This window comes from Echiichthys vipera, assembly GCF_963691815.1.
Source record: "Echiichthys vipera genome assembly, chromosome: 13".
NCBI lineage: Eukaryota > Metazoa > Chordata > Actinopteri > Perciformes > Trachinidae > Echiichthys > Echiichthys vipera.
Genome location: NC_139838.1, coordinates 25,989,586 through 26,013,553, shown reverse-complemented (window position 1 = coordinate 26,013,553; position 23,968 = coordinate 25,989,586). Strand labels below are relative to the sequence as shown.

The 23,968-nt window shown below is 43.2% G+C and overlaps 1 protein-coding gene across 3 annotated transcripts in view; it reads left to right on the top strand.

Annotated features, from left to right (window-relative positions):
* The window catches only part of pvrl2l (PVR cell adhesion molecule related 2 like), a gene marked incomplete at its 3' end in the record, with an annotated part of 333,771 nt that overhangs the window by 184,031 nt on the left and 125,772 nt on the right, over positions 1-23,968 (top strand). The window contains exon 7 of one of the 3 annotated variants that reach the window (XM_083925544.1): positions 7,876-8,489. The exons of the other annotated variants lie outside the window; for them this stretch is intronic. Coding sequence (XP_083781670.1) covers positions 7,876-8,489 — 614 coding nt within the window. Of the gene's footprint in view, positions 1-7,875; positions 8,490-23,968 lie in introns of those variants that run through there. 3 annotated transcript variants of the gene reach the window in all.

The window sequence follows — 23,968 nt, the reverse complement described above, 5'->3', positions numbered from 1 at the left end:
TAGAACGATCAGGGATAATCAGGGATAATTGAACAGTCTGTGTGGATCTTGGTGTGAGTGTGTGTGTGTGCAAGTGTGTCTGTGTCATCAAGGGTAATCAAGCAGAGTGTGTGTGTGAGTGTGTGTGAGTGTGAGAGTTTTGTGTGATGCACAACTCCTGTGGCTGGGTTAGATATAAGTCACAGATACACACTGGAGGCCTTTAGCGTCTAGTGGCTAATTGATGTCCCAGAGGTAGGTAGGTGTGTGTGTGTGTGTGCGTGTGTGTGTGTGTGTGTGTGGGTTTGAAGAACTTTTTGTCATTTTGTAGAGGAAGTATAAAGAGGCCTAATTAAATGTAACTGTTTAAACGTCCCACTTTAACAGTTCAGGATCGTTCTAATCTGTAAACGGAGACTGGAGAGTACGTGTTGTGTTGTGTCTTGTTTGCAAAAACAAGTAATGATGTTAAATTCATGTGAAGTGACTGACGGCATGAAGTGAAGTCACAGGTCGTGGCAGCTTCTTGTGTTACACTCTACATCAGATTTCTACATTATAACAATGTTGTTCAAGTTTAAACACAGAAATTCAAATGATAAAAGCATTGTTTCACTTATTCTAAAAACTAACATTAAAGCTATTTTATTTATGCTATTTGTGCTATTAATGTGTATTTATGTGAGTATATGAGTCTTTGTTTTGCTGACATTCAAGGTCACGCTATTTTCTCCCGTATTGACCATTCACGTTTGAACAGAATTCGCTGACATGCAGTGAAACGGTCTGTGTGCAAAAAGAGCAAAAGAGGCGCAACGCATTGACTGTCAATCATGGAACCCATGTCCATGACGATTAAGCTTGTCATTAGCTTTTGGTTATTATTAATCTGCATTCATATGCAGATAGATGTTGACAGAGACCTGGCCAGAGCTTTAGCAGCTCTCCTGCTGGTACAGCTACACCCACCGACAAGCACAGGAGGACAGGCTTTGATCGATGATTGGCTCTCAGAGAGGAAATACTCTTGGCTCTAGAAAACTGATATTAGTAAGGTTAGGTGCACAAGTAAAAAAAGAATGATCACTTGGAAATAAAATATGGGGAGATTCATATGAGGGAGGAGGCCTCGGGGAAGACCCAGGACCAGGTGGAGAGATTAGATCTCCACACTGGCCTGGGAACGCCTCAGGATCCCCCAGTTAGAGCTGGTTAATGTGGCCCGGGAAAGGGAAGTTTGGGGTCCCCTGCTAAAGCTGCTGCCCCCACAACCCGACCCCGGATAAGAGGCTGAAGATGAGATGAGACGAGATGAGATGAGATTCATATAACTGTTTTTCAAGTCCAAATGTTCTGTAGCACTGTAATTTATTTATATTTAACCGTAGCCAGCTGGGACATGCTGGCACCAGTCAGTTACAGCAGCTCCCTGTGATTTTCACTATTAGCAAACCTGAACCAGTATAGTTCTTTGCCTCATTATTGTGCAATAACACTTAGCCTTGTACGTGTTTAAATTGCTCCTTCTACCTAAAAGGGCTTTTATTTAGAGTGTACCGACTGACTCAGATTCACGTAAACACGTTTAATGGCCTCAATGTACTTTTCCTTTTATTCAGACTTAGATTGACATCACATGCTCCTGGAACATGGCACAGTCAGTGTGCTTTGACATTCATGAGTGAATGCTTATCAGATTCACTCAGATGCAGATGGGGGGGGATACAAATATAAGATACAATCCTTGTGCCCTGTCAAAGTCAGCAGTAGATAATTTAGCTTCAGCCTGCTGTGCCATGAAGAGGTTGCCCTCAAATCCTCTTCCCACTGTACATCTGTGATTTCCATTCTAAGTTGCCTCCGGGTCCCATTAACCCACCATGATAACATTTAGCCTCTGCCTCACCTCCCCCACCCCGCGTGCATCTGCTCGGATTATGAGGCGTTACCTCGCAAACACCCTGCTTGTAAATCATAAGGAGGTTAAATCAGGCTTTTTCCATTCTTTTTTACGGTTCACGGCACGATATTACCAGACGTACACAAAGACAGTTTTCAGCTCATGTAGGTAACCTCTACCTCAGGAGCAGAATATTTTTAGTCAGTATACACAGACCGTTCAGAGTGTTTCTGCAGGCGAAGATAAACCAAAGGTCAAATATGTTTAAAGCACAGATAAGCAGCGAACGGACAACAAATGGCAACACTTTTTTCATTAATTTGCATAAAAACTGAGGAGATCCTCCATCTGTGCCTGTGGCAATGGTTTAAATTTGGAGAGAGATGAGGGAGGGGGGGTGCAGTAAAGAGGAGCCGGCACTCTAAAACAGAAAAGTCTTTTTATACTGATGATGGGGTAAATGGTGATGGGGTGCTTCTGCTTCTTGTATGCCAGATGGAAAAAAGCTATTTACTGAGTGCAAGCTATTCTCTTTCTATGCGCTCTTCAGGATCATGGCATTCACGGCCCTGGAAGTTCAGCGAGTTAGTGAGTATAGATGGCTATTACCTGAGTCGCTGATGGCAAAAATGGTTGTTTAGAAACTCAAAACGTGGAAAACAAAGTCAACTGATCAGTGGATTTAATTAACAGCAGCGATCACACCAGTATGTCTTTATATACTAGGCTCTTGTGAAGAAGTCTTCCCACTCTTGTTGACCTCAAAAATGCACATTATTGCTGGAGTAGGTCTGTTTTTCTTTTTTTCTGTAAAGACATCGTTCCAGGTTGAAGGTTGTCCTACTTATGCAGTAAACACTTTATTCATTTTGCATTATCTGCCATGAACCTGTAAGCGTTCTTCTAGAAGATGCTCCAGATAATTAGTCCTGCTGACTTTTGAACATCGCAATTACTCACATTTTGACGAACTTGGTGAACTCTGTGTAGGAGGGGTTGCTTTAATCACCTTAGCATGATGTTGTACAGGAGCACCACCATTTAAATGGTATTTTTTTCAATATTTGTTGTGCAATACATCGTCACGTCAGGCTACTTTACGGGGCCCAGTTGGAATCCCAGCGTCTCGGTGTGTAATCGTCGTGATAACAATGTAAAAAGGCAACAAACAAAAGCATTTACCTACTGTCAAGTCGAGTCGAGTTCATTTATACAGCAATTTTCATAAGACGGGCGTCGACTCACGGTGCTTCGAGATCAATTTTAAAAACCGCCTGAGGTGTGTGTTTAAGTGGCTTCCTATACAACACAGAGAATTAATGCATTTTCATTTGATACACGAACTCAACTATGGGTGGGTTGGGGTGTCGAAGGAGAGGAGGTGTCTCATCCGTTGTATTTTCTCTCCAAGCGTAAGATGTTTTGAAGTTTGGAGTTTATTCATGGGCACATTTTTTTAGATGTCTCGTCCTTGGCCGAAAGTTGCGATTAATGAGAATTCCCACTGTGGAGATTTTACAGCCGCTGCCCCCGGCTTATTATATGACTGTCGAAGCAGTTTTTTAGAATTTCAGGATTTCAGTTCTGTGAACGAGGCAGGAAAAGAGGAGGGAGAAGTGGCGGAGGAGATCAACAACAGATCATATAGATTTCATTACGTCCATACCCCTTTAGACTGTTTTCTCTCCCCTCTCTCTCTCTGTTTGTCTATCCTATTCCCCCCTTTGAACTCTTTCCACCTTGCCTCCTCACATCACAAATCTTCTCATTTAGATTATCCCCACCACAGAGAATGTAACTGAGTAGTAATGGATAGTTTTCATGTGCCTCTCTCTCCCTCTCTCCCCCCCCCCCCCCCCTCCCCTAATCTCATCCGTGTACATGACACTAATACAGAGACAGATATAAGCTTCCCTGCCGCTCTCTTTGACATTTATCACCGTGCTTCTTAATGCAGGCAGGCTGCCGCTGTTGACGAGAAATAAGGATGACAAGCATGGCCTATTTTCTTGCTAACGATAGTCCCTCTGCTTTTTAAATTTGTTTTTTTACTTTTTTTCAGTTTTTACTAAAGCGTCTCATCGAGCGGTTGACGAGGATTTGACACTGACGTTGATCTGGCACATTTTTTGTCAGAGCAAATCCACGATCCATTAGTGTTTTTATAGTAAAAAGTGATGTCGGAGAATGCCTGCTGATAAGAGATGTCTGTCTACTGTACATAGATGTATTTTTAGCATTTTCCAAAAGGCATGTGGTGTCATGATGAACTCATGTGCTGCCACATCCTCCCATTGATCTGCATGGGGACTTGGTAACTGGTTGCCTTGCTCTATCCAATGTGCCCATTTGACACAAACAAAATATGTCATACCTGCTTCTTTTGCCATCATAAGAGAGAGTAAATCAGCCTCATGTCTGTACGTTAAGTATGGAGCAGGAGCCAGGAGGCCATTTTCTTAGTTTTGCAGAAAGACTTGAAGCAGAAGGAAACTTTAGGAATATCTAAACGCTTGTTAGTTTAAATGATATAAGATTTTGAGCATAACTATAACAGCAAACCAGTATTTGCTATCTACAGATCCCTCTGAGTCTGCTTCTCTGTTCTTTTATGTGGTAGCCGACCTAGCCATGCATGCATGTTAGTGCATGTGAGTGTGTCCCTTTGAGACTGTCGGTCCTCACCTTGTTTATAAAGAGACTAAGAGAGCGACCTCCCTCACAGCATTGTAAAAGCGAGATATCAGAGTGCGGTTAGAAGCATTCAGCTGAAGGCGACCTTCCAGATTTTTCCTCTTCCTTCGGCTAAAAAGGCCTGTGAGGAAAGATGGCAAGCTAAGAATTACGGCTACGTTCACATTACAGGGCTTAATGCTCAATTCAGAATCTTTTTCTCCCCAGATCCACTCTTTCGGCCTTGACTATTCACATTCATGTGTGAAGTGACCTACATCTGACATCAGTGCATCTATGGTGAATGGATAACGTCATACACGCATGTGACCGCCAGCCAACAGTTCTCTGGTCGACATAATGAACCTAGCTAGCAAGCAACTCCAGCTAGCCGCTAACGATAAATGAGTAAAAGTTAACAAGTTGTGTTGTAATGGTTCATCCACACACTCTTAGCATAGGAGAGCACATTACTCTCACCAGATGAGTGACAACTTTGTTCGGCTCATTTTTTCCGTAACGAGTCTAGCATGGAATTAGTAAACTAGTTAGCCAGCTAGCTTAGCTAAAATGAGCAGAACAAGTATGTCACAAGGGCGAGTGGAGGCAACTAGTGTTAACCAAACACAGCACAGTAGGGCAGGACTTGTCGGAAAACTGTCGATCTTAGTTTGATTATTTGACACACACACGGTTTGACACACATTGACCACTACAGCAGTTGAATGGCCAGTGATCAGACATGCATCGGATTTAAGACCACATATAAAAGTGGCCAAGATCAGATTAGAAAAAGTCCGATCTGTGTAACATGAGAGCGAACTAATCTGGATGGAGTTGGGCCATTTGCTTGCAATGTGAAAGTAGCCTAAGTAACGTGGATTTATGTAGGTCACAAAGAAAAAGCTCCTTAGCAAACGGGATCTGTCACTAATGTTACTAAAATAACTCTATACGTTTAAAAATCAATACTCTAACATCCCACATCTTGTGGTTCTGAGTGTCGTAGACAAAACCTTGAATTTTCACACAGAAAACGAGCGGCCAAATGAGTTACCAGGGCACCTAGTGTCATGTTTTATTGATAGCAGGCAATTTTAGCTGTCGTTTTCAAAATGATCTAATTCCCTCACATAAAAAAGAGATGACTATCTTACAGTCGTTACAAAGGCAACATCGTTGCCTCGCACAAAATCATTTCTACTCAGAGATCCCTTATCTTTGGACTTGATTGCAGAGAAATCATGCTGCTCCTACATGTGACACATGATTTACTGAAAAATGAACATGCCAGCTGTAATGGGACGGATAGATGTTCAAGCACTTGAAGACCCACTACAGAAGGACATTATTCAGTCATCTCTCTCTTAAGCTCTTGATGGATACAACTAATGACTGAAATATAAATGGCATAATAAATATAAATAACATTTTTGGCACGCATGTTGGGTTTCCTCGCCAGTCTGTAAGTTTGCAGGGATGGAAAACTAGGACAGGCAAAGTTGGATTCCTCATCCTTAATGCCTTCTGTCACTTCAATTGGATATCACCAGACACTGTCCCCTTATTTAGATATCATATCCTGTCCCAAAAACCCCCGCCTCGTTTTCCCACCCCGTCTGTCTCACCCTGGCATAACCCTCCCGCATTCCCATGTGAGACCAGAGCAAGACAGCGCTTGAAATCAAATCGAGACCTCTCCTCCTAACTCTCCTCTCTGAATGTCTGCTCTCCACTCTCCACCAAAAAGACCCTTAGTTTTCTCTCCCCTAGCTCTTCTCTTCTTTCATGTCCTCTCTTTTTTCTACTACACACTCTGAATGAACAATTTGAGTGAACCACGGGCTCTCAATCCAGGCTCACTTATATATGACATCCCCCCACTGGCTTTGTTAACATAACTTATACTCGCCAGCACCATACGGATGATTATTTGATGTCCAATGTGATTTCATTGAAAGAAAAAAACAATGTAATTCCCTTACTGGTGCTGCCCCGGCACGTAACCCCACACAGTGCTCATTTCAGCCGAGCTCAGATTGTTTGATTGGCATTCACTGCTGTGTTTGCCAGGAGTGCTGGCAGAGCTGTGCTGTTATTTGCATAAAACAGGAAGGGTTCAACTTCCCCTGCTGTTCTGCGTTTCACTGCCCTTGCTGCACCCAAAAGAAAAAACAACGCGCAATCCACAGAAAAAAGCATTAACTGGCCTGGTGCAGCTCTGCGCTATAGGCTCAACGCTTCTCCTTGCCTGCTTTGACACTTTCTTTTCTCTTTTTTTAACCCAGCATGAACCCACTTGTACAAATCCTACACTGTCTGAGCCAGACCCCTTTTCTCTCTCATATTCCTGCAGAGAATCCTCTTAGAAATGTCCTGGCATGAGTCGTGCACCGCAGTGTGAACCTTTTACCTTTGTGCGCCACTGATCAGTGAGATCTGGACTCGGTCCTGGGTTGACAGCAGGCGATCACTCTGCCCTGTGGTTTGACTAGCTGACCGATAAGAGAGGCATGGGGAGCAAGCGGTGGAGGCAGAGGATGGGTGGATGAGAAGGGAGAAAGGGATGCGGAGTGGGTATAATAAGGAGGCAGGGGAAGAAACAGGATAAAAATGGGAGGGCTCAAGGGAACATTGTGGCACTTTCCAGCTGCGACTCTGTGCTCTTTTCCACTGAACCTCTTCAAATAACCCCTCTGCCTGTCTGTCATGTGTGTCTGTCTCTCTGTGTGTCTGTGAGTCTTTGCTAGGTTGATACCTCTAACCCCCGGCAAAGGCAGCACCAAACAAACTGCCTTTGCTGATGCTGTAAACCCATCTCTCATTGTTGTTTCAATTTTCGACTGAAACAAGAGTGGAGAGGCAAACTTGGCTCACACCAACATGAAGTTAGAACAAAGGACCGTTACAGTAGTAAAGGCTTTTCCCCGTCTGGCAAAGGGGGGCGGGGCTACAAAACTGAAGTGCCAGCAGCTGGACAGACATGTGTTTTGTGCATAATGTCTGCAAAATGCAGAGAAACAAGCCGCCGGGAGTGACTGAATGAGTCCCATTCAGCCTGATCCCAGCAATGACTGACTGCACCCTAACCAAGGGATTACACTGAGAAGAACATTACTACACACTTGCAAGGATTGCAACACACATAGAGGAAGACACTCCCACTATCACCACAGCACACTCACAATACAAGAAGAACTTTGAATACCTCCTTCAAAACTGAGCAAGACTTCCTTAAAAACAGCCATCAATGCCTGCCCTTTTTTTCTTTTCCTCCACCCATTTTTCCACCCCTCCTTCCAACCCCTTCATCCCCTCTGCAGAAGCCCTGGAGGATCCGTCCAGTGCCGGTGTCGTGGCGGGCGCCGTGATCGGGTCCCTTCTGGCCCTACTTTTGGTTGCCGCGCTCGTTGCCGTTCTCCTGACCCGAAGTCGCCGTCAGCAGAGACGCGGCTTCCCCAGCAGTGGGGACTCCATTGCAACCGGCAGCGGCGGCAGCAATGGCGGAGACTATGGCAACAAAGCCCGCCTGCTCTTCAGTGGGTCTGGCAACAGCAGTAGTAAGAACGGGACAGGTGCAAACAACAACGGGCCCATCTACACATATCGCGAGGGCTGTGACGCCACAGGGACTCTAACGGAAAAGGCCAATGACTTCCACCATCATCACCTTCACCATGCCTCAATTGGCAACCCCCCCTCCGCCCATGACATCCTCCTCAGTGGTGAGATAGACGAAGCCGAGAGGAGGAAGTTCGACCTGGATGACAGCATGGAGGAAGAATATGACAGGTTTGGAGGCGGGGACATGCTTCCTCCAGCCTATCACGTCCACAGAGGCCACAGCGGTGAAGAAGAAATGGACGTGTACCTCGATGACGACATGGAGTCTCAGAGAGACGGCTCTGTCATTTCCCGGACTGCCATTTATGTGTGATGATGCAGGAGAAGGGAAGGAAAGGTGAGGGCTGAAAATAGTGGAAGCAGATGTGGTGGAAGAAGAGGGGAGTTCAAGCCAGACTTCTTCACCACCGCCAGTAATTCGACATCGCCTCCATCAGCTAAACACCTAACTGCTTCAACCTGATTAAAGAAGTGCCATCGATCACATCCTCTCTGCTTGACACCCACTGTATAATATTATAAAAGAGGATTAAAAGAAAAAAGATAAAAAGGCAACAGAGGGTCAAAATGAAGTCTTTGTGAAGCTGATGAAGGAAAACTTGTGATTGCAGTAGTGGACTGTGGCTAAATATGTGACTGTGTTTAATCATGGAGACAGAGTTCATTCAGTGTCAGCCGAATATAACAAAACAGAAAAAAATACATAAATAATCTGCCAACATAAACCACAGCAACTCTGACGCAATGCTGCTTATTGCCACGTTCTTGTTTCTCCAGCTTTGCTACAGTAGTCTGTGATTGTGTTGAGTGACTACATTGCGTGTGTTTGATACCTTAACAGAAACGCCGGCTGAACCATAACCACTATTCCAAAAATCGCCTTGTTTTAAAATAAAGCAGAAAAAAAACCCAAACCTTCATCGACATGTTGAACTCTACATAAAACTGTGAAACAAACGGCTTCTGTGGATGTGGCCGCGTGCTGCACGCTCTTCGGGCCGGCCTGAGACTCGGACTGAAAGACTTGAAAAGCCAAACCCGTCGCCTTGGCAACAACGGTGGAGTTTCAGTTCATCCCGGGGACAACTTTTGTTCGGCCCCACCCTGTGACACCACCTGGTTTCCCGATGGGTGCCGCTGGAGCGAGGGCCACTAAACTGAGTAACATAACAGACTTAACAGTGTGTGCTAATGTGTGGCTGGCTGTGGTGTTAATGATGTGCATCATCTATATATTGGGCGCCGTCTCACTATAGCACAATTGTTGTTATTGTTCTTGTTGTAGATGCTATCGTCGTCGTTGTTGTTGTTGATGTTGTTACTGTTGTGTAATGGTGTTGATCTTGCTACGGGAAAGATGCACCGGGAACCTCTGGGGTTTCACACAGTACCACATTGGGTCGGTAATGACTCATTTTATGGGTAAAAACTCTACCAACTCTTTTGTTCCCCTTTAAAATCTCTTCTCACTTCCTGTATTTCCTCCTTTCTTTATTTCCCTTTTCTCGTCTTCTCTCCGTCTCATTTCTTTCCGTTCCTCATGCAATCTGCACCATATGTGTGTTTTGCTGACGCTCTGTCCCAAACACATTTCATCTCTCTCATTCTGCTCCTTCTTTATTTACATAATGGGCGGCTTAGACGAGTGCCGCAATGATTGTGTGCAGGGAGAAGGGGATAGCTCGTATTTCTATTTCTATCTGGGTCGCATTCAACGAGGCAAACTATTCACCGGCTTTGTTGGGGGCTGCTGTATTTCATGTATTCATTTTTCCATGTCCTGCAGAATGTTCCTAGGCTATGTACCAGATTATTCCATTTTCTGTTTCCTGATTGGATACAAAGACACGGGCCAAGACACATTTTAAAATAACTGAATATGAAGATATTCATATCTTTTAAGAGTTCACTGAACATGCAAAGCTAGATTGGAAAATTGTTATTGTTAATTTTGACGATTTGGAGACTGAATGATTTGTAATCTAATGGTACGTCGTAGAATGGATGTTTTTTTTGCAACACATTTTCTCTTGTCTCGTATGTGTCTGGAACACGTTTGCCTTATTGAGTCCAGGGCTGTCAACTTTTCTGTTTAGTTTGGAGCGAGATATCCAAATGACCTCGGATTTTACACTGTCACAGTCAGTGTCATCGTGCATATAACACTTTAAAAAATAAGCAAACGTGTGATTTAACAAGAGTTTAACCACGAGGGGCGATAGGTCTAAAGCAGGGATGTCAAAGTCAAATACATCAGAGGGCCAAAAAAACAACTTTGCTACAAGCCGAGGGTTCAATGTTTATTAAAACATATTAAAATGATTGCATATAACCTATTGAACCAAGACCTAACACAGTGTACGTATTTTATTACATAATTAAATGAATAATCCAATATTTTCTTATGGCTCTGTCGGTAATTTCAATTGAAAACATTTCTCATTCATTATACCAATCAAATATCATCCTGGGGGCCGAGATGATTCATTCGAGGGCCAGATCCGGCCCCCGGGCCTTGACTTTGACACCCATGGTCTAAAGTATCTGGCACAGGTGCATTTAGGTGGAATTAGACTTTTTCCCAATGACTTTCCTGGCGAGAGGTGCAAATCTGTGAATGCATTTGAGCATCACAACCCCCACAAAATGACTTGTGTTTATATCCGTATCTGATCCATTGGGTCCCGTAACATTTGAAACTCTAGAAAGGCTGCACGATTAAATCGTTTAATGCCCATTCCAGTTAGCCGGATGGCTAAACCTACATCAGCACACTCAACTGGGAGTCTTCAGTATGTCTGCTCTATGGGCCCAACAGTGCAGATGTTTGGCAGGAGTAGTGCGGCTCATGCAGGTATTTTTAGACATGGAAGTTTTTTGGCTTCATGCCCCGCTGAGCAACTTTCATAGGAATGAGCGAGGCGCCACCTCGGACCCTTTATCCAGAACTCTTAATACATTGATGGTTAGACGCTGCACATTTTGGGCTTAAAGTATGGCACAAGGGGCAAAGGAGTTGTATCGAGTCCCTTCATTAATCATGGGTGTGTTTTGGGCATAACATGAATTAGACCCATCAGAGTGTAATCTTCCATTCCCTTAAAGGCCAGATGCACCTGCAGCCTGCGTATTGCTATTTAAAATGTTGAAATTGGGGAAGCAAGCGATTTTCTGCTGAGAAAACAGATCGGCTCGAGCACAAAGTGGTGTCCTACTGCAACTCACCACATATTTACTGCAATTGAGTAAATACACCCATAACCTATGAAATCATCCACCTGCCACCCAACTGAATGAATTATTTTTCAGGGAGACTACTTCAAACTTTATATGAAGAGCTCTTTTCCAAAACGAGATAAAAGCCAAATAAAAAAAAGTTTGAGCCACTTTGCTGTAAACAGAACCTTTTCACTGCTTCATCAGTGTTTCTGACAGATCTCTATATTTCCTTGTTTAAAATGGTTTAAAATGGTCTCAAGATGCAGTTCCTTTCCAAACCGCGACCAGCGCCAAACCTATTTTTAGCCTAAATGCGATCCGTCCTCTCGACCAATCAGAATTCAGTGACAATCTATGCGATCCAACATGGCGGCGCTCTGAAGCTGGAGAGTTTTTTGTTTCGTCCGTCCGTTCAACACGTTCAGACTGAGCCAAAAACCATTTTGACAAGATCAATTAAATATTAACCAAATGTGTGGGTCTAAAGGTAAGAAATGTAATTTTCCTGAAAACTATTAAAATGGATTTATAGTGTTTTGGAAAAGAGCTCCTCATATGTTAAAGTCTGAAACATCTTGAGCAGAAATCTATCGCACTTCTCAGCCAAACCTATTATGGTTTTATCAAATTAGGACTTTTTTGCAGACAATTTTATTTGGTTAATGAAGTATTTCCATAACAGCACAAAGAGACTGCCACAAGTCCCCAAAAAACAACGGCTCACTTGACCGCAGTGTTTTATGGGAAAAAACGAAATGGGCGTGTGACATGGGAGCGTGTAAAAATGGTCAACTGATTGAGTCTTACAGTCAGCGTAGGAGAGTTGGCAGCCCTGAGTCCCAGCGTTCACCTTCTCATTCTCCCTTTTTTTTCCAGGCCGCCAAACTGGCAACTTCTCAATTAACCGTTGAATGAAATCACTTGTCTTTCTTACGTCGGGACGGTTGTGAGGTGAAGCAGGGAGGCTCTGGGGAGGGCAAATCTTTGCATCACAGGACGGAGAGTTATAGAGGGTCTGTTAAAGTTATTAAAAAAGACAGGGCTAGCAAGGCCAACATTAAAGAGGAGCAAACTAGAGTGGTGCTACATGCTTCAGCGGTTATACTGAGTACACCCTCTGCTTTGCAAACTCCCTCTGTCACATCACATCCACACACTTACTTACTGTAGACATGTAGTGTTTGACCGAGCACCTTCTGGTGTCTGGAGTCACTTTGCAGTCGTAAATACTGTGAGCTAAAATAAAAAAATCAAACAGTATGGTATGTATTTACAGTTTTGCGTAAGAGTCCAAGTAATATTTCTGAGAACGATCTGAAAGGGAATCTGAAAAGGGAACCTTTAAGAAGTGGCCTGTTTACAGAAAATGATCTTATATAACGTATTATAAGTCTCGTCCTATTTGATTTACTGTTGTGATAATAATGAAGATGTATTACTCCTTATAATATCCGTGGGTTTAAGACCTGAACACAGGTTTGTCCATGATTTGAAAGCTGAGATATTTCATATTTGAAGTCACACCTCAGTGGATCGACTTTGCTGTGTTTCGACTTAACGCCCCACGAAGTCTCGAGCAGGTCCCTCGTTGTTGATTGTTGTTGAACATTATACGCTGTGCAATCTGTTATTCTGTAATCGAGACGGTTATATCTGCTATGTTACCATACATTTCACAGTGTGTTTTGGACCGGATGCCAATTCATCTCAAAGTAACTGAGAAACAGCCATACTGTAACTTCTATTGCCACACGTGTCACACGTAGAAGGACGCATTCATTGTATCACTGCGGTACAGTTTGTATTAAAGTATTGAAGTGTTTTCAACTCACCAGGGTACATGCATGCTCCCAGATCAAGGCCTTTAAACCCTGCGACAAAAAAATGATTTCATCCAATCGTAGGTTACGAGTTTACAACTTAAAGATTATTTATTGTCCTATATTTCAAGAAAATATCCTCTTTCTTTACTGGAGTTTAAAATGTTAATGATTTTCACCCCATAAATAAAGTCTCTCCGGCACATTTACCCTCTATTTGGCCGCTGTATGCATCAGCACGTCTTTTCTCCAGGGGTTTTGTACAGCGGGCGTAATTCTGAACAATCGACAGTGATCACAACTTTGGCTCCTAATTAGTCCCAGAATCTCGTAGCGCGCATGTACCCTCAGTGAGGAAACTCATCATGAGTCATAACTTTTGTTTTTGCGCAACCCATTTTCAATAAAAGAAATCCTTTCTGAAACGAATCTCTGTGGAAACAGCTGGTAATTAATTAAGCCGAGCCGCGCTATCAGGATATAAATACCACGCTCCCACAGTTCTTTCTTTCCTCAGCACATTTCGCAGCACAACGCAGTGTAGTGCACCTGCTCTGAGATGGTTCGCCTAAGTTTTGCCAACTCGAGGAGAAGTTCAGTCCCTTTGTCACAACAGCCTCTCTCTGGTTCAACACCTGGAAGCGACCAGTTACGTTACACTTCTGCCCGCTGTGCAGCATAATTGACGGACCCATACACCTGGTATGTGATCTGTGTGATCTTTATATGGATGCATTATCTGGACCTGCATTTGTGTTCTGGTAAATAACCGTTCATGTTATTTCAGCTCTGCCTGAATTGTGGTCATATGTCCGTATGCTAAACAGCTAAACAAGGCTGGTAGAGTTGCTAGCTGCTGCTACTTGTTGCTTTTGCTTTAACTCCATGCTACCAACGTATTTAACATGCATTTAAACGCTTAATCTCCATCCTTTGATACTGGTATCATTTAGTTTTCAGTCATATCAAGTAAACATTTTGGTGTTATATTTATATAGTGAATATTTTGACCACGATATGAAATAATAGAAATAAGATTCAAGAATCTTTCTTTATCCCGAGGGAAATGATTGTGCAACAGTTTCAGTACAAAGATGGGGAAGGATCAATAATAATAATAATAATAATCAAATCAAAATAAAGCTAACATCAAATAAATCAAACAATAACTAAATGTGACAGAGTGCAACAGACATTGTGGTTAAATGTAGGTTTATACAATATACAACAATACGCAGCGTGCAGTTTAGCAGCAGATTGAAATAAAATAAGTTCCAACTAAATAAGTGATAAGGAGCGATAAGTGATAACAGTGTTAAAAATGTAGCAGCATTTCCTTATAAATGTAGCAGCATTTCCTACAGAACTAAGTTATAGTAAAGTACAGTGAAGTGTAGCAGCCTTTCTTACTGAAGTTACAGTAAAGTACAGTGAAGTGTAGCAGCCTTTCTTACTGAAGTTACAGTAAAGTACAGTGAAGTGTAGCAGCCTTTCTTACTGAAGTTACAGTAAAGTGCAGTGAAGTGTAGCAGCCTTTCTTACTGAAGTTACCGTAAAGTGCAGTGAAGTGTAGCAGCCTTTCTTACTGAAGTTACAGTAAAGCACAGTGAAGTGTAGCAGCCTTTCTTACTGAAGTTACAGTAAAGTACAGTGAAGTGTAGCAGCCTTTCTTACTGAAGTTACAGTAAAGTACAGTAAAGTGCAGCAGCCTTTCTTACTGAAGTTACAGTAAAGTACAGTGAAGTGTAGCAGCCTTTCTTACTGAAGTTACAGTAAAGTACAGTGAAGTGTAGCAGCCTTTCTTACTGAAGTTACAGTAAAGTACAGTGAAGTGTAGCAGCCTTTCTTACTGAAGTTACAGTAAAGTACAGTAAACCCACAGTCATTCAAAGTTCAACACTTTTTAAATCTGTCTTTCAATACAATAGTAGATAGAGATATTGATCTGAGTACGACCGCCTTCAAAATAAAGGTAAAAATCAATGTAATTCAAATATTTACACAGATTTATACAGGGTGCACCTACTCCCCTGATAGTGTGATACATTAAATTTGCTCATATGGCAAAAAATCAATAAAATGTTCCATCTATTAAAGCCGCATTGGCAGAATTGGGTTATTTTGACTGAGGCCCCACGCGACCAAGATACACTGGTTTTATTAAAAAGCACCAATTAAAACAGAATTGATATGAAGTCATTACAACACACTCACTGACAAAGTCAAAGCCTGTGAGACCTGACAGGAAAGTATACATGTGGGTACCCCCCGCTGGTACGATGAGGGTTAACCCAGCAGGAAGAGGCAGAGTTATATTACTTTTGAATTTGCTTGACGAATTTAGTTTATGGTTGACAGATTTCATTTTCTCCTGGCTGAGATCCAATCACCATACGTTCTGTTTTCATTTACACCTCGCATTAACACGTTTTCCTCATCCAGATAAGAGAGACAGATGCATATCACACGTGTACGCCTCGCAGATGCAAATGGGGTCAAACAAACACTTCTTTAAACAAGTTAGATGTTGTTCTATCTGGTGAAGAAGAAGAAGAAGCAGAAGAAGAAGAATTCCTTTATTAGTCCCGCAACGAGGAAATTCCATTTTCACTCTATTATTGTTATTCATGTTACACACACACACACAGGCCCGAAATACACACACATGCACAGACAGGACCTATATACATGCAATTAATGGAGAGCGAGGGGGCTGCCAGTGACCAGCGCCCCGAGCAGTTGGGGGTCCGGTGCCTTGCTCAACAGCACCTCTGCAGTGCCCAGGAGATGAACTGGCACCTCTCCAGCCACCAGTCCACGCTCAATTCATTGTCCACACAGGGACTCGAACTGGCGACCCTCCAGTTCCCATGGTTGTGTCAAAAATGTGAGTGAAATGAGCAAAAATGATTTAAAAAAAAACAGCCTACATGAAACATATCTGAGCTTAGAACTTGTGAAAACTTGATTATAAGAGAACGTTTATAGATTCTTCAATGTTTTTATTCGCTTAAAGTAAGAGAACGGCGTTAAAAGGAGACTGAACAATCCTTCAAAACCTTTTTTTAAAAGAAGAGAATTCTTCTGTTTCTTTAAGTCGAGGAACTTCACAAGAAAGTTAAAGTGCAACCAGGAAATTCATACAGTATAATGGACTCATTCAAATGGTGCTCGACAGGATTATTTACGTCTGACAAGAATAAATGAGATTTATGTATCCTTAAGCAGGACTTTCTTGAATTTCTGTCCCTCCCATGAGTCAAAAAATGGCGTCCTGATGCAGGAATCCCTCTCTGATCTCTAGCCTGCTTCCCCACCTCACATGGGCTCATGGGCTCTGGGAGGTTGCAGTCCTGAACGCAACCCTTGCAAAGTCTTGTCCTTGCTGCCGTGAGTGTGGTGCCCCATCTAAAGCAGAGGACACTGTAACAGGTCACTTGTGAGGGGGCGAAGAGAGTGGAAGGGTGGGGGGGGGGGGGTGAGGATGTGGGTGGTAGCGTGGTACTCCATCTGGGGAATACCAAATAGGCCGCGAGAGAGGGGGAGACTTTTTCTTCCCAGATCAGAGAAAATGAGAGTTGAAAAAGACCAAAGGCAGAGCAGAAACTGAAACCTCAGCCCCTGCCGAGTGGATGAGAAGACATCACCGAGTTTTGTGTAAACCATCTGAGACAGAGAATGTTTGAAACACTGTCAATTACTCACCAACGAGCCCGGAGTTAGAGATGGGCAGATTTGTTTCTAGAGAGCCCAGTTGGTTGGCTTCAGTGCAAAGATGACAGAGTGTGTGTGAAAGGAATAAAAGATTGGCAAGATGGGATTTACAGCTTTAACAATGAAAAACTGGAGGTTGTAAAGGAAGTCTCACGGGTATTGTTGAACGCTATGCCACCCCTCCGCTTGGCAATTGGCTGCTTCCACAAAACGACAGCTGATAGTCCCTTTCAACCTGGCCAATTAGTACAAAAATGGCTGTCCTGTTTAGCTTTCCTCAGTGCATGCTATCAGCGACAGATCTTTTTAATTGTAAAGAATCGTTGCGCAGCACTTCAGAGACCCCTGTGCAAGGGTCGAATTGTACAGTATATATCCTTCTTTTTTAATATTCCCTCTCTCTTTGCTCCAGCTTTAGCACCCAGTACAAGCTGTTCCCTCCATGTTTAATTCAGCGGAGGCATGAAAGTGTTCCGCATTATCTCTCTGCTTCACTCTGAAGGAGGAGGAAGACGGCAAGATCGAAGGAGACGGAGAGAGAAGAGGATAAATGGGAAAGAAGTAAAGAGAGAGAAGGAACAGAGAGGGGGAAGAAGAGGACTATTAGTTATTGAGCTAGGCTTTTGTTGTTAATCCAGTTAAAGCCAAGCCTCTGCCTCTGCCAGCTGAGGCTCCAGCAGATGTGGATGAAGTTTCCTCCTCCCAACACGGGTTAGAAGAGGTCTCATTGTGCTCTGTAACCGATTCACTTAAGGCAGCACTGTCCTGCTTTCCTGCTTCTCAGGATACCTTCTGTTTCTCCCACTGTGCTGCTCTTGCTGTGTCTGTGCTATACTTAGGGATGTAATTCGTCATAGAGGTTTTGGGTATGCATGTTCATTTGAATGGTCATTCGTTTTAAACTGGTGGCTGCTTTTATTTAAGTCATCTTCTCACCCTTTGTCTGGTTTTTAAAGATTTAGCTAGTATATTCCTGTATAGCAGCATTTTGATGGGATTTAATCAGATAATAAACAAAAAATGCTTCTTTTTTAAGTGTTTTTTGTCAAGTTTGTAGTCAAACGTCTTCAGATTGGGGTGACAACGGGTCCTACCTCAGGGTACAAAAGTTGTTAATGAAATTTCAACTCACTCAAGAATCCTGGAGCATTTCTTTAATAGATTGTATCTAAAGAGCCCTTATTTATCATATAAGCCTCTGTTTCTAACCCAGGAATCCAGACTTTTAAGTAGCTGAGCCATGAACTTGATTCAGAGCTAATGTGACACCGATAAAATGCTGTCGTCTTGAGATCTTGAGACTTTAATGGGGACCTTAACGTTGATGTTCAGACAAAGGTACCTGTGTAGGCCTGTTTTATTCATTTCTCCAAAGCCGTTCATCTTTTCTGTGAGACACACTCAGGCTTTTATTTCCTCCTGCCTCGATGACCCCTGAGTCTCTTTATTCCTGTCTGAATCAAAGTCTCTTTGACGTGTCAGGAAACAGTTCTGGTTGTATGTGGTGCCAACAAGAGAGACTGCGTCACCCCTGTACTGGCATCACTTCACGGATTTTAGAAGTAGTGCAGACCCTGACTTTAGACCCCTTGATTAATCCTGAGTGTGAAAAGGAACACTACAGGACAAGACCTTGATGAGCTCAGAGGCCCAATAAGTGATTTTTCTACAACGGGCAACTCTGCCGAACTCTGCCGTTGGCAACAGCACAAGGCAGAGCAAGGTAACTTTGAATGGTTTCTGTGATGCTAAAGATGTAGCAGTGAGTTCAGCATTTTTGTTTTTACAGAAACCTGGTCCAGTGCAGCTTTAAATTCATCTTGTGATCGACATGCACAGCTGTGCTTCTCTATAAAGATCCATCTCTTTTAACGTTGTTTGATTGTCTTGGTTTGGTGTTAAAAGAGTTCTCCACCAATTAAGCGTCACACTCTGGACTCATGATTGACAGAAAATACATATAGCATACTACGACACGGCCAACACAACCACAGGTATTTTACTACCTCCAAATAGGCATACACTCGTGTCTAGGGCTTCCGAGGCGTGGCTGCCCGTTCATACGTTTCAAAGGGGAAAGTTTCGGCTGCCAGGCTAGGGGGTGAAGTGTGTGTGTGGGCTCACCTGCTTCGTCGTCGGCCTTCTTCAACGCCTGTCACTTGGTCAGCTCGCTCCCAGCGGTCCGACTCTCAGTCACGTTCGGACTCCATTCGACAGTTCATTTGTAACATGTAGCACGCGGACAAAACTTGAACAAACGTAATCAAATGTCCTCGAACGCCCGATTATTCACTCAGGCCGAGTGGAACCAGGTAAGCCCACCCCCCTAGCCCCACAGCCAAACAGGACAGCCAATCACAAGGTGTGTGTGTGGCGTGACAATACATTTAATAAGGCCTGGCAGACAACCATCTCACACTTCAAGACCCGCAAACAGGATACCGTATTACAGATGACTGCGTCTGGGCTTGAATGTTGCTGTAATGTGCAGCAGATTTGAAAGCGATATATCTTTCACCAATAGCTACGGTGTAAGGTGTGTTGTCTGACGACGGTCACGACGACGACGACGACGGTTCGGTTGTCTCGATTATCAGTAATATAATCTCATTTTTTCTGTTTTCAAAATGTCTCTAAATGTTTCAGAAATAGCAATATCTTTTCCAGTCAAAACCTGGTGTCTGCATTACCCACAATGCATCTTCCCATCTGATAAAGTACAGTAGCTAGCCTCGAGCCAAAAGCTCCATGCAGAGATGAGTACCGCTCCACAGAGGTCTGGTTAACTCACTTCTTTTTGGACTTCACACCCCCCGAGCTCTTTCATTTTTAAACTTCAGTCACTGATTAAGTGACATCACTTGAGGACATTTACCAGATTTCACACAGCTCCCTCTGGAGCCACAAAAGGCTTTATACGACATATTATACCCCCCAAGACCTATAAACAGAGTTTGATGTATAAAATGTGTAAAAATCCCTTTTATATCCTTCCCCATCTCCTCTAACCTTTAACTTTATCACAATTACTATCATACCATCAGAGTTATGGTTTCATTCTAAGGGTTTCTGCCCTCTTCTCCTGTTGTTACCTTGCTTCTATGGCTTTTGGATCGAGTCCAACTTAAATGCCAAGTACGGCTGCAGCCAAAGATGAATTTAATTATTGATTAATCTGTTGAAGATTTTTTCCATTCATCAGTTTATCTTTTATTCTATGAAATCTCGAGAAACAGTGACCTTAGACTCTCGCGTCTTCTTCTAAGAGCCCTACGGACGCTGACATCGGGCGTGAGGCGGGGTACACCCTTGACAGGACGCCAGTCTATCGCAGGGCACATAGAGACAAACAGAGACAGACAACCATTCACACTCACACTCACACCTACGGGCAATTTAGAGTCATCAATTAACCGTACATATGCATGTCTATTGACTGTGGGAGGAAGAGAACCCACGCAGACACGGGGAGAACATACAAACTCCACACAGAAGGGCCCCAGTCGAGATTCGAACAGTGACCGTGCCGCCCCCTTTAACGTCATTTGAGTTTCAAAAACGTGTCGGAGCCTTGACTTGTTTACTTGATACTGGTGACATCAATATATATTTTCGATGTCACCACTTTCATATAGATTATAATCAGCTACAACGCCCCGTAGCACTCGTGGTAGAGCGGGCGCTCCATATAGAGACGCTTACTGCAGCGGCCCAGGTTAAACTCGCAGACCTTTGCTGCATGTCTACTTCAGCTGTACTTTCAAATAAAGGCATACAAATAAAAAATAATATTAATAATCTCAAAAAAACAAACAAACCGTATCTTATCACATTCAGGAACACCTCGAGAAATATTCTTCAACTGCAGCACAAATGTCCACTTGGATTCAAGGACGACCTGATTACTGCTCACTGTGACCTCACGAAACACGTTTCTGTCCCCAAGTCAAGACCTCTCACACTAATTTTGAGAATATTTCACACAAATGTGAAAGGATAAAATGATGAGGTGATGACATTTTACATCCTAAAGGTCAACTTCGCTGTGACATCATAATGTTTCATAACTCAGGAACCGAAGAGGAGACATTTGGTCAGATACCGATTTGGTGACACTAATGCAAAACACTTGGTGAGAAAGAGAGCTGAGCCGGAAGGCAAAGCTCTGGATCTACCGGTCAATCTTGGTTCCTACCCTCACCTGTGGTCATGAAATCTGGGTCATGACCGAAAGAACGAGGTCGCGGGTACAAGCGGCCGAAATGTGTTTCCTCAGGAGGGGGGCTGGAGTCTCCCTTAGAGAGAGGGGGAGAAGTTCAGCATCCGTGAGGAACTCGGAGTAGAGCCTCTGCTCCTTTGTGTTGAAAGGAGCCAGTTGAGGTGGTTCGGGATCATCTGGTAAGGATGAACCCTGGGCGCCTCCCTAGGGAGGTGTTCCAGGCACGTCCAGCTGGGAGGAGGCCTCGGGGAAGACCCAGGACCAGGTGGAGAGATTAGATCTCCACACTGGCCTGGGAACGCCTCGGGATCCCCCAGTTAGAGCTGGTTAATGTGGCCCGGGAAAGGGAAGTTTGGGGTCCCCTGCTAAAGCTGCTGCCCCCGTGACCCGACCCCAGATAAGCGGATGAAGATGAGATGAGACTTGGTGATTCTATAAATCTTCTTTGCTGCCGGGGTTTAAAATATGTGTGAGTCCAGGTTTTGTCAAAAATACACTTAATACCTTTCATTAAATCCATCCAGAGTCTCCACCACATACAGTTTATTCTCTTAGTCTGGACAGTTACGATGCTAGCTGCAACTTGACTGGTTGGCAGAGGCGAACAACTACAAGGTGTTACTTCTGTTCTTGTTCTTCTTAAAATAAGTTGAAAAAACTCTTAATGGAAAAAGATTGTTTTTCAAAGTAAAACATTATTTTCTCCAGATGTCTCATCAGTCAGCATCGCGGTGAAACAAGTTTGATGATTTGCTCAGTTTAGCCCGCCCGTGACTCATAGAGACAAGTGAGGTTAGTCTCCCCCAGGGGCAGACTTTTCTACTTTTCTGTCTTCTCCCGATCAAAATCAGGCTTTATGACTGAATACAAGATCACAAAAACTTATAAAGACGTGTTTTTTTAGAGTGCAAAGCCCCGCTGCGTTGGACAGCTGCCTAGCTTCCGTCTTCTCTCCTTCTTTTGAGAGTCAAAAATGCGGGACGAGAAGAAAAAAGCTCACTCTGTAACAGCTCCAATATCGAGTCTGTCGAATAATCTTTCCACCTCATAACAGATCAGAAAATGTTTATTTATACTGATCATGGGGGGAATAAAATCAAGGATTACAAGCAGACAGCATAAGAGACAGAACGCAAAATAACCCAAACCTCAAGGCTTCGCTAATCTTGGTGATAAATGATCATTTCAGTGCTCATGCTCTGTTTTATTATAAAACGTATTATGTGTGGGGAAAAAACACGTCTAAATTTGCCCTGAAGTACTGCTAAACTTAAGCGTATTCAGCCGGGGAGAGTGGTATAATTTTGCCAGTCAAACACTTCAATTACCTGCTGTTTCTTACAAAAGAGAAGAAGGGAGGGAGCAAAATTCTGTTTCGGGGAAAATATCAACTAATACATGACTTCCCTCTGAAACTCCTAAAGTGCTATCTGACATTCATTTCTTGTAACTCCAGATAAGCTGCAATCTGAATCCTTGTGTAGGAGTTAGTTTGTTACTTCTTCCCTCATGTTTTCCTGCTTCCTTATCAGAACTGTACGTAACACAGTGAGAAATCTCCAGCCCTGATGACCGGGCAGATATTTGGTTGCTTGCAGTATTTTCCTCCGGGGGAAAAGTGAGACGGATGGAGGTTAGCAGCTAAATGGACAGTTCACTGTTTGTTCAGGGAGAGAAGATCTATATTTATGTGTGTCTGTGTGGTGTAGTGGTTAGCACTGACGCCTCACAGCGAGAAGGTTCCAGGTTTGCACTATATCGCCCCCCTGAAGTCTGTCATTTGTTACATCTTCACCGGCGCCACGTGTTTTTTTCCAGCTACGCCAGATTTTTTTTTTTGCATCCGCGTACTCGTGTGGACCATGTTTCTGCCCTAACACTCAGCATTTACCATGTTATTAGTTGTCCATTTAATACATAAAAAAAACAAATTCAATTTAAAGAAACAGCACCACAGAGCCAAGGAATCTGTTTCCTGTCTTTATGCTAAGCTACGTCAACACAATGCTGTAGCTTAAACTGTAGCTTTATATTCATTGCACAGAGAGAGGTATGATCTTCTCCTCTAACTCTCAACAAGAAAAGAAACAAATTTGGCGACTATTAATATACTGTCAATGAAAATGAACAAAATTAGCTCTTAATTGTCCTTGGTGTATTTTCCAGTCTGCATATGTTAATGTGTTTGTTTGTGTCAGTGTGTGACAGGAAGTAGAAGTCAGAGGTGTTGATTAGATGCCATGTTTAGGAAGAGAGGTGTAGTCACTGTAACTTTGCTCGGCAGGAAGAGAAACAAGTGTTTCTACAGTGTGTGTGTGTGTGTAGAAGTTTGTGTTTGTGTATAAAGATGTAAACTTTTTTACTGCAGGGTGAAGGTCTGATAGCTAGTGTGTGTGTGTGTGTGTGTGTGTGTGTGTGTGTGTGTGTGTGTGTGTGTGTGTGTGTGTGTGTGTGTGTGTGTGTGTGTGTGTGTGTGTGTGTGTGTGTGTGTGTGTGTGTGTGTGTGTGTGTGTGTGTGTGTGTGTGTGTGTGTGTGTGTGTGTACGTACACTTTGCTTTACTTTAGGGAACCACTTTGACAGCAGTTTGGTTTTATTGTGAATTTTATGTGAGGTGTGTGTCTGCAGATGTTCTTTCACACTATGTATGTGCACCTCCCTCCCAGAGCATTAGTTCTGACATTATGCAGCAATTAGCATCATTTCATGCACACAGGTATTGCGCTTGTATCTCCAGGGATTTCACACGCCATGAACCTGTGACAAAAGTGAGAAGTTTGAAGAACAGAGAGGGAAAAGGTAGAAAAACCTACCTCTCAAA